Below are 11485 nucleotides of genomic sequence, written 5' to 3'. Positions count from 1 at the left end.
AATACATAGTATAAACTCATTACCTTCTCAATAATTAATACTCGTTTTATTTTTTATATATATATATAAAATAAGATAATAAATTAAATTAAATGAATTCATTTGTTTCATTGCCTTATATATTATTTATTAAATCACTTCATATTTATGTGGTTTAATAAATCAAATAAAATTTTAAATAATTTAATATCTATTTTAGTTAAATTAAATATTTGATTAGTTATGATTGATGTAATTTGATGAAATATTATTTATTCTAATAAAATTAAATTAAATATAATTATTTAGTTATAATTAATATTTATTTTATAAGGATATATTTTAAAAATATTTATTTTTAAATAATTTTTATAAAATATTTTTTTATAATATTTTTAGTCTATGCTTTAAGGACACAATTAGAAAAGTCTATTAAAAATACTTAATTAGTTTATACAAATAATTAGTATACTTGATTTGTTTCAATAAATTTAAAAAAATAAATGTAAAAAAAAGAGATAAAAAAATGAACGAATAAAAATATATAGCTATCAAAAGACAATAAAAAAGTCTTTTTTATTTTTTGTATTTATTAATTATTAATTTATTATAATTAATTTTACACCATTTATTATGTGTTATTCATCTTACAAATTAACACAATCAATTAATTTAATTTTAGATAATTAATTATAATTGATATAACTTATTTCACTATACTTTCTAAAAAAAATTTAAAAGACACGTTTTAATTTTATATTAAAGTAAAATAAAATAAAATACATAAATTGAATAAATATAAATCTAAAAATTATAAAATTTTATTAACAATTCAAATAAATTAGTACCATAAAACTAAATTCAATATCTATTTAAAATAATTATCGATTTTCTATTCTTCTAATTATTAATAATTTAAATAAAATAATACCCTATAAGTTATTTTTTTATTTATTTTAAGTGATTATTAACATTTTATTTTTCTAATTATTTTTTTCTTATCTATCTTTCATGCTTTCGATCAAATATATTAATAAACAAATAAATTAAATTAACTACCTCAATTATATTAGCTAGAAATAAAAGAGAACGAATGAATAAAAAACACATTATGATTTCGTATAAATAGATGACATTAAAAAAAAAACTAATTAAATTAATTCATGTATTTTATTATTATTTTTATTATTTACTAAAATAAATTACAACTATTGTTAACCAAGGAAAAATCAAATCAAATAAAATAATTAATATAATTAATTAAATTAATTAATTGATATAATTAATTATAATTAATTAATTTATATAAATTATAATAAATTATGAGATTTGAATATCTAATCAAATTAATTAATTGATATCATTAATTAGTTATAATTGATTTACTTTATAAAATTAAAAAAATAAATTGAGAAATATTCTAAAAAATATGTCACTTCAACTCTATTATTAAATGTAGAAATCTGATTTTTATATAATAAAATAGAGAGATAGATTGATAGATAACCTATTATCTTAAAAAAAAAAAAACCACCTAATTTTATCCTATGGTACATTTATTAAACTTGTTTGTATCGAAATGCTAGCAGCACCGCTATACGACTCTCGGAGCTAAGTAGCTGACTACACAAAGTCGCGTGCACTCTCACTCTCGCAGTCGCAAAACCTTTCGAAGCAAAATCCCTGCCACGATGGCGAAGCAACAACACAAGAACGATGTCGCTTCCGATCTTGTTGCCTTCCTCAATGCTTCTCCAACTGCTTTTCACGCCGTCGGTAATAACAATTACCCAGATAAAAGAAAACTGTTTTCTTGATTCAGTTGTATTCACTCGATACATTCTGATATTACTTTAATTTAATCTAACTCTTTGTTTCAGAGGAGGCGAAGAACCGTTTGCGAAGCGCAGGTTTTGACCAGCTTTCGGAAAAGGAAGTTTGGAATTTGAAAGCTGGAAAAAAGTACTTCTTCACCAGGAATCACTCTACCATCGTCGCTTTTGCCATTGGTCAGAGGTGCTTCTACTTTCTTATCCCCAGGCGCTTCTATTTTCAGCATTTGTTTCAAATTTTGTGCTTAGTTCTGTGTTCTCGAATTTTGTCGTTAGGTATGTTGCTGGAAATGGTTTCCACATTGTGGGTGCTCATACTGATAGCCCTTGTCTCAAACTCAAGCCCGTCACCAAGGTATCTAGTTTTCATTGATTTGATTTGATTTGATTTGATTTATTTAGAAGTAAATATCAGTCATATTAGTCCTGTGAAGCACAAATACTAATTCGAATATTGAATGAATATGATGCTAGGCAATTTCATAAAAAGATTAATCACAGATTTAATAAGTTAGCCGTATTTGATGCATATACACATACTTGAGTAAAAATGAAGTATTTGTGCATCAGAGTATAAGTCTCATTTATGCACAAAATTTAATATATAGATCAAACATGAATTTGGGGGCTTAATTAACTTTTGGACATAAACATGACATGGGTTTTCTTTTGGGGTAGGTGACTAAAGGTGGATATTTGGAGGTTGGGGTTCAGACTTATGGTGGTGGCTTGTGGCATACATGGTTTGATAGGGACTTGACCATTGCTGGGAGGGTAATCATTCGAGAAAGAAAAGAGGGTTCTGCCTCTTCTTATGCGCATCGGCTTGTTAGAATTGAGGAACCAATAATGAGGATCCCTACTTTGGCTATTCACTTGGACAGGTCTTCTTCGAAAATACGCATCATTCTTGTTTGTATTTTTGCCTTTTTTTTTGTTTGCTTTGATTATCACATTCTTCCGTTGTTTGTTGACTCTTTAGAAACACGCTGCTTGTTTGATCAGGAATGTTAATAGTGATGGATTCAAACCTAATGCTCAATCTCATCTTCTTCCTGTCTTGGCTACATCGGTGAAGGTAATACTGGATTTAAACAAAGTTCATGCTTCTGCCACAGGATATGTAATACACTAATACTCATACCTTTGCTATGTTTATGATTTTGCTAAGGACGAAAGAAAATGATTAGATTGAGATGCCCAGGTATAATGCATCAAGTTAAAGATTGAATTATATTTTGAAATAATTACTTTACCCGAGTTGCAATCTATTTGACTGCGTGTAGCTAGAGTCTTAGCGAGTTCAATTAATGGTTAAAGATGCATATCTTGTTTAATAAGAATCATTCTTGATGAGGTGGCAAAATGATTTATATAGAATTATTAGCGTTTAGTTGCACCTTACTGAAAGCCATCTTTGTGTTATGGTGCATTGTGTTTTTTAGCACTAATACTTGTATCTAGTTAACTAAAGAATAAGTTTCCACCAGCATTGCTTATTAAGATGCAAAGTGTTTCTTACTTTCTTATTAGTTATTTGATTTAGCTTTTATACATTTAATGGGGTTGAGTTTTGTCTTGCAGGCAGAACTGAATAAAGCTGTCCCTGAAAATGATTCAGCTGAAAGTGGAAAGAAAGCAAATGATAAAACTGACACTACCAATACTAAACACCATTCTCTTCTACTGCAGGTTAGCAGGTTTTGAAATTCATAGTGCCTTCTTTTTGATAGGTGTTTCAGTTACATTTCCTTTTGACATCTATTTCACACTACTTGCAGATTTCAACTTGGTTCTAACTCTTGGTAATTATCTTGTTTTTCTTTTCCCCAGTTGCTTGCAAACAAGCTTGGGTGTGAACCAGAAGACATTTGTGATTTTGAATTGCAAGCTTGTGATACCCAACCAAGTGTAATTGCTGGAGCTGCACAGGAATTCATATTTTCAGGACGGCTTGATAACCTCTGCATGTCATTTTGCTCCTTGAAGGTTTAAGTTTTACATAAATTGTTTTCTCAAGTTTCAGGTTCACGTGTATAGATATGAATTTTGAATTATAAATTCTTTTTGAACTATGCCTTTCCGTTTGATACCTACCATCCCAAAAATATTTACCTTATAGTGTGAAGACAAAGCAGAAAAAAACATCACTACCCAATCATTTCACAACATCATTGTAATCTATGTTTGAGTGAAGAGCTGCTGCACTACAGCCAATGAACTGCTTAAACTTGAATTTGGTGCCCTTCATAAATAAGTGTTAACTAAGCGATCAATAGTTCAAGTACAGTAATTTTTTTCTTCTCTACTTACTCAATTTTGTATTGATAGAGGATATAGGGATGAGGCATATACCATAGATAATGAAAATTTTCAGAATTCCGTTTAGTGTTCTTCCATGAGGGCAGAAGATGGTTTGTTTCCTGATATTGTATTATTCTGTTTGTAGTTATTGCATCCATGGTTTGAGTTCAATTTAGTTAGATCATGATTCTCTGCATCTTCGCTGCCAAATTAAGAGGCTTGGTGTATGTATCATTGGAATCCATGTAGTTAGACCCACTTTAACTGAACAAGTCTTGGTTATTGTTATTGTTAGGTTTAATTACTCTGCCGGTCCCTATAATTTTACCAAATTTTCAACTAGATTCCTATACTTTTTTTTCTTTTTAATGGAATCTCTATACCATATCAAAATTTGTAATTGAGTCCCTACCATCACAAAAAGTTAAAGTTAACGGAATATTCCGTTAAATAAAACGTATATACTACACATAAAATAAATAAACCTAAAAGATAACATCTTTTATTTTTTAAATTACAAAAGTGCCCTTAACATAAAATAAAAAAACCTCTACTCTCCTCCCTCTCCCTCTTCCACGCCATTCACCTCTTCCATCGAATCCACCACTTCGAGCTCCATTGAGGGGGAAAATGAACCAATTAGTGTACCCTAGGAAATCTGGTGTTCTATCTAATTCATTCCGCATGAAGAATTCACTGGATCTAAGACTAGTGAGAGGAAAAATCGTGGTTTGGATCGGGGATGTAGCCCTAGGGTTGCCAATTTTGGTGAAGAAAGCTGGGTCTCGTCGGCGATGTTCACCTCATCCCGACATGCGCCGTGGGCGCAGATGAAGGCGACATGATCAAATCCTACATCTCATCTACCGCAAACCCTACTGCAACTCTCGAATTCAAAGGAACGATCTTCGGAATCAAATCAGCACTGCTTGTGGCATCGTTCTCTGCAAGAGGACCTAACGGCTTGAACCTTGAGATTCTCAAACCAGATTTGATTGCTCCTGATGTCAACATCCTCTCGGCTTGGACCGATGTTGTTGGACCTACAGGTCTCGATTCAGATTCCAGGAGAACCGAATTCAACACTTCATCTTGCTTCTGCTTCTGTTTCATTTTGCTTCTGTTTCATTCTGCTTCTACTTGGTTTTACTTCTGCTCACTGATTATGTTAAAAAAAAAAATTGATTGTGTTAAAAAATTCTGATTATGAGTTATGATTATGTATTTTGCTTGTAATTAACTGATTATGTTATGATAAAAATTTTGCTTCCGATCATGTTAAAAATTGATTATGCCAAATTCTGTTTTGAATTTGGAAAATTTCCCAGTCTGATGGAAAATTTTGTATTCAACTGAACATCCATTGACATATATTCCCTTTTTTGGAAAAGGAGTGGGTGGAGACAGATTTTTAACGACACCAAATTCATATGTATGACTAACAAAGGATACTTGTGAGAGAAGGAAATGTTGACTTTAGCTTTTGGATCTTAAGATTATGTAGCTGTCTGCTTTGTAATTCGAATGTAATCATAAAAAGTGTGCAATGGTTTTGTTTATTTGCTAGATTGATTTTTTTTTCTTTTAAATATAAATGGTTGATTATCTTATTTTAACTGACAGGCATTGATAGATGCTACATCCTCTGAAACCAGTCTCGAAGAAGAGACTGGTGTTAGAATGGTAGCTTTGTTTGATCATGAAGAATGTGGGTCTAATTCTGCCCAAGGAGCTGGCTCTCCAGTCATGCTAGATGCGGTATCCCGGGTTACAAATTCCTTTAGGTCAGAGACCCAGGTAATATGCAACTATCTTATTTGTTCATTTTCATACTTAAAGGACTACAGGGATGATTCTTATTACCTTTTCTGTGAACATCCTATCATTCTATATTGTATGTAGGAGATGTTTAACAGGAAATGGAGCTGTGACTATTTCAACTTTCCTAATGGATTATTGTATCAATCTATAAGTTGTTCTTTGCATCATGTATAAGAGGACTGTTCATGATATTTTATTATGGAATGACACCTGATCGGGCTTTTTGTATTGACTTGTGTCATTATGCTGATTTTCTCAGATGCTTGAGAAAGCCGTTCAGAGAAGCTTCCTTGTTTCTGCTGATATGGCGCATGCACTACACCCCAATTACATGGTATGTCTTTTCTGGTGCATGTGAAAAGTTGGGGTAAGCTTTTATGATTATGATCTATAATACATATTCAGATTAATTCCGTTGCTCTTGTTAGGACAAACATGAAGAGAACCATCAGCCTAAATTGCATGGAGGGCTTGTCATTAAACACAATGCAAATCAAAGATATGCCACTAATGCAGTCACATCCTTCATATTCAGGGAGATAGCATCAGTGCATAAGCTTCCTGTACAGGTCTGTTAAGTGAAATGTTTTAGTATCTTTTCATTTCTTTTTTCTTTTCCTTCTCTTCTCTCAGAATGGAACAGGCATTGTTACCCTATTGAGAGCTGAATCATCATAAATAACACTGAAGGATAGTAGTTGTTTATCAGTGGAAATAAATTATAACATGTTGATGCAGGACTTTGTGGTTCGCAATGACACGGCTTGCGGTTCAACCATTGGCCCCATTCTTGCAAGCGGCGTGGGCATTCGTACTGTTGATGTAGGTGCACCACAGTTGTCAATGCATAGCATACGAGAAATGTGTGCTGTAGATGATGTCAAGCATTCCTATGAGCATTTCAAGGCCTTTTTCGAAGAATTCTCTCAACTCGATGCAAAGATTGTCGTGGACATATAGGTATCTTTCATTGAAGAATTGATCATCAATCTTGTGCTTTAGGTGATGTTGTTAATGGACTGATCACTTGCAATTTGGATATTAATATAAGACTCATACTGTTCTATAGATGAAAAATCCTAAATAACACCAGAGTAATAGATTCAATGAATTCAATATAAAAAGCTGCCTCAAACGTTCATGCATCTTTTGTACCTTAACTGAATGGCCACATTCTTTTTTAGTCAAGTAACAATGGCGATGCAAATGATAGATGAAGCTAAGTTGAGTTTGAACTCCCTATAAGTGTGTTTGGAATACAATAAAATGAGACAAATCCTTTTTTAAAATTTAAATATAAGAGAAATGCTTTGATTTCAAAATCTCATGGAATTCAGTTGTGTTCTTTGAAATTTTGCCATTTTAAAGGGTTTAGATGAAAATTTTTTATTTGAAAATTTTATGTTGAAAAGACTTTTTTGTGTTCTCTTGCAAACCTAAATGTATACACATTTGTATCTCTCCCTCTCTAACTTTTATTTTTTAACATGACAGCTCAACACAATAAAATGGAGCGACATAGATAAACCGAACAAAAATAGAAAATAAAGAGAACACAAAAATTTCATTGTCATCTTTGGTATTGCCATTAATAACAAAAGGGATTTACTTTTTTTCACTCTTTGTAGTCTGAAATGAAAAGGATTCATTCTATTTCACTCCTTGTAGTTTTGAAATGAGTTCCTAACAGTTTTCTTAGCACCTGCTTTCTTGTTCTAAAAAATTCTTCTTTTCCTTTCCATCTGAACATTCTAAATAATTGCAAAAAATATACCAATTACTTTTTGTCCATCTCCTTCCTATTCTGTACATCTATCCAACTCTCAAAGTGTTCCTTCAATGTGTTTAAGAAGGACCATAGTCTGCGAAAATCAGATAACCATGTGCACCAAACCTTTCAAGTAAACTTGCAACCAAGAAACAAGTGGTGAATATATTTCACCTCTTTTTTACATAAAACACAAACATTATTCTGGTGAGTAACGCTGCCTAATCTATTCAATCTTTTTTTTTATATTCACTCTGCCTATCAATACAAATCAAGCAAACAATTCCACTCTTGGTGGAACTAAGTCTTTTTAAATAGTTTTAATAAAACTATAATTTGTTACTGTTCCGAGGGTTACCTGAAACTGTAGGTCGATCTCGGACGAGATCTTCTGTACTGGTCGGAGCTGTTGCGTCCGACTTGTAGGACCTGGTGGAGGTGCTGATTCTTTGTCACCGGAGGGTGGTGGTACCTGCAAGGGACTCCGATGCTTAAGTTAGCAATGATATTAAGCAGATTTTAAGTAGAATCAGAGTATGAGTTATACTTGTGACCTAGTTGTTATTAGGGGGCTTAGACATTAATCTATATCCCAATTTATCGGTGATAAGGTTGTTCGTATGGCCTAATCATTGCAAGTGTGGGGGAAGACCAAACTTTTTGTAGCATATATAGTTAAATTATTTGACTTATTTTTTAAAATAAAGATGGTTCTATTGACAAATATTATTTTGAACAATTTTATTGAAGTTAAAAATTAAAAAAAATATAGTGAAAAAATTATATTATAATTTAACTATTTTTTATTTGTATTTAATTTTTTAATTATTATTTTTTAGTTAATTTTAATGAATTTTATTTTTCAAAAAAAAAATAGTCAAGCGGGCTATAAAGTGGCGCGGACTAGTATTTTGAACCCATTTTAGTTGGCGGGGCGGACCGGTCCGCCCCATTTATAGGGTGGGCTTAGGCAGGGCGGGCCGGGTTGGGGCGGGCCAGCCCGCTTTGCCACCCCTATACATGGGTGCTCCAGTGTATTTATAATGGTGTAAAGTGACCTTTTCAGATAAGATAAGTTAGTTATCTTATCTTATTTTTATCTTATCTTTCGTGGGAACCGCCGTTATCTCTATGAGCTTGGGTTGTCTTTGGATTTGGGTCGTGTTCCTCTATTTGGGCCCTTTATTGAGCTTTCTTGGCGGTTTGGCCGAGCTCTTTGAGAAGAGGTCGGGTAGTTTGACCTGAAGAGGTCGGTCGTCTCGTTGCTAATCATTTCGGGTCACATAGCTCGATCCAGGGTATGAACAGTGTCCCTACTCGAGCTCGATCTTTTTTGAGGTCGAGTCTTAGTTTTAGGACTTCGATCCTTCTCTGGTGAAGCCGAACTCGAGCAATTTGTCGACTTCTTCTTTGTAGAGTTCTCCTTTGAATGCGGAACGTTTTCTTTTGAATTTTATTCTTTTGAAAATGCGCGTCCCCTTGCTTTGGGAATGTGCGAAGGTTTAATAACCTCATTAATTCTTTTTTAATGTTCCGTTTCTTTGTTTTTTTTGAACTTTTTCGCAAAAAACGGTTTCTCTTCTCTGTTTCGTAACTTCTCTTTTTCTTTTTCACTTTTTGTTTTCGCCTGAATATTTGTATTTTTTCGCGTTTCTCCCTGCGACGTTGTTTGGTGATCGTTGGTGCTTTCTTTGCTCTGAAAGGCGATTCTGGTTTCTATTTCTCAGTTTCCTTCGAAGCTTCTTTTTTTCAGGTTGGTTCTTCTTTCTGCTTCTTTAATTCTTCTGCTTTGCCTTCGGTCCTTTGGTAAGGTTTTAGTTTTGCTTGAATGCATGTTTGGGAAGCTTGAACCTTTTTGTGTTGTCGTGCTAACTTGTTGCTGTGCTGCATGTTTTTCTGACTTTTATGAACCTGTTTTCTTTACCAGAAAGGTTTGCTCCTTTTGATGACTTTCGCTGTGTTTGATAATTTTGCTGATGAACCTTTATAGAAAGTAACGATTTTTTCTGATGGCTCGTTTTGATTTTCTTCTTAATACTTTCGTTGTTTGGTAGTTCCGTTTGTTGATAAGCTGAGACTGTGAGTTGGGGAGGTAGTTGTTTTGATGACTTTTGATTTGTAGCTTCGTGGCTTTCTTCTCAGAGTGTTGCTTTTGTTGAGAAGGAGATTATCTTCCTGTTAGGATGTGTAGAGATGTAGACTTGTAGGTTTTCTTGAGTCCTTATTCCATAACATGCCTCCAAAGGATGCCCTTGGATCTTTAGTGTAGGTCCTGGGGTTTCCTTTTGTTGCTTGTATTGCTCTGTGTCATATTTGTCCGAGATGTTTTTTAGTAATCCATTTTCTTTCTTGTTTGTAGGACTAGTTGGCCATGTCTTCTCGCAAAAATATTGTAGAGACGTCAAAGTCCGAGATGTTCTCCTACTGGCGCTCCTCCTCCAAAAAAGCAAAAAACAGCTGAGCCCTTTAACCTTGATGCCCCTGACTTTGACGCTATCGAGTTTGTGGACCAGCAAATTGGTCCTTATGGTACCATGCTTACTGACGATGTTTCTCTTCTTCGCCATTTGAATTTTATTACTCGGAGCAGCGTCAAGATGGCACACATAGGTGCGGCTTTATATCGAACTGCCCAAGATCTTCCCATTCATGCTACAAAAGCCTTTATGGAAGAGGCTAAGTTGGAGTTCAACCGGATGAAGGGTTTACAGGAGGAGCTCAAAATGAAAGTGACCAAGCTGGAGAAGGAGTTGGAGGGCGAGAAGGCTAGTTCTATTGCCTTGGCGGCTTCTGTGAGGTTGGCTGAAGACACGGCATTGAAGCACAAGGAGAGCTATGTCACAACCTATAAGGAGATGATGCGTCTCAGGGATTATTTAGAGTATGCTCGAGCTGATTATGTCGAGCTCCAGGGTCACCTTGTAGGTAGTGTAAATGCTGCTTATGAGAACCTGAAGGAGCAGGTTCGGGTTCTTGCGCCCGAGCTCGATCTTACTCTCTTTAGCTTGGACAACATCGTAAAAGACGGAAAAATTGTTCCTGATGATGCTGCTGATGATGATGTCGACCCTCCTTCAGTGCCTGCCACCAAGTCCTCTATTGCGCTGACCCCTTTAACTCCTTCAGCTGAGGTTGGTCATCCTGAGTCAAAACCTGATTGTCAAATCTTGAACCGGGATGACAGGACAGTGGATGCGGTGCCTCTTCAAACTCGTCCTCCTTCGCCCCGTGTTGATGTTGCTGAGAAGTCTTTGGATCCTTAATGATTATTTTGGATGTTTATGTAGATAGTCCGGCTTGTGGGCTTTTGAACTTTTTATATTTTGTACATGGTGGTTCTGACTTTCTGCTACTGTCTTAGTTGCTTGTTTAGCAACTTTTTGAAAAACAAAGTAGTTTTCAAGCTCTTGGGGCTGATTTTGGTGGCCTCTTGAGTTTGTTATTATTATAACTTGTGCTTTTTATGACACATTTGTTTGCATCTGTTTGTTACTTTTTTAGGCTTTTTTTGGGAGTGTAGGAGCCTTATTGTCCGACCTCTTTGGATTGCCTTTGTATTTTCATACTTGTGGCTTGATTCTTTTTGAGGTTGTGGATGTTTGGACCCAACTTGTATGTCGATTCCTTACTTTGGTCTGAAGTTATTTCTAGTAATCCTCTTTCTTGGACCTTTGCCCGGTCTCTTTCAGGGATTACTTTTTATAACTTGTTTGTGGGAGGCCAACTTCATCATGTCGGTCCTTTATAAGTTATTTCTAGTAATCCTCTGTCTTGGACCTTT

General features: G+C 34.2%; 1 protein-coding gene across 3 annotated transcripts; it reads left to right on the top strand.

The window, feature by feature from the left end:
- Nucleotides 1-1553: 1553 nt before the first annotated feature.
- Nucleotides 1554-10087, top strand: LOC107489619 (probable aspartyl aminopeptidase). 3 transcript variants are annotated; one of them, XM_052252649.1, is made up of 12 exons: nucleotides 1554-1755; nucleotides 1860-1995; nucleotides 2088-2166; nucleotides 2490-2695; nucleotides 2817-2889; nucleotides 3396-3503; nucleotides 3645-3800; nucleotides 5739-5912; nucleotides 6196-6270; nucleotides 6365-6505; nucleotides 6675-6896; nucleotides 10064-10087. In XM_052252649.1, the coding sequence occupies exons 1-11, from the start codon at nucleotides 1671-1673 to the stop codon at nucleotides 6894-6896; spliced, it is 1455 nt and encodes a 484-aa protein (XP_052108609.1). In that variant the 5' UTR covers nucleotides 1554-1670; the 3' UTR covers nucleotides 10064-10087. The 3 variants fall into 3 exon arrangements, with proteins under 3 accessions (XP_052108609.1, XP_052108607.1, XP_015965859.1); XM_052252647.1 differs by lacking the exon at nucleotides 10064-10087 and adding an exon at nucleotides 7431-7449; XM_016110373.3 differs by lacking the exon at nucleotides 10064-10087 and having other exon boundaries at nucleotides 6675-7123.
- Nucleotides 10088-11485: the final 1398 nt, after the last annotated feature.

Source organism: Arachis duranensis, chromosome 1 (genome assembly GCF_000817695.3).
Source record: "Arachis duranensis cultivar V14167 chromosome 1, aradu.V14167.gnm2.J7QH, whole genome shotgun sequence".
In the NCBI taxonomy this organism is placed as follows: Eukaryota; Viridiplantae; Streptophyta; class Magnoliopsida; order Fabales; family Fabaceae; genus Arachis; species Arachis duranensis.
The sequence above is the reverse complement of the archived record's forward strand: the minus strand, read 5'-3'. Positions and strand labels throughout refer to the sequence as shown.

Excerpts from the sequence above, each read along its gene's own strand:
- LOC107489619 (XM_052252649.1), top strand. The coding sequence starts at position 1,671 with ATGGCGAAGCAACAACACAAGAACGATGTCGCTTCCGATCTTGTTGCC. Across the intron at positions 1,996-2,087 it reads GCTTTTGCCATTGGTCAGAG|GTATGTTGCTGGAAATGGTT; the intron begins GTGCTTCTACTT and ends TTTTGTCGTTAG. Across the intron at positions 3,801-5,738 it reads TGTCATTTTGCTCCTTGAAG|GCATTGATAGATGCTACATC; the intron begins GTTTAAGTTTTA and ends TTTAACTGACAG.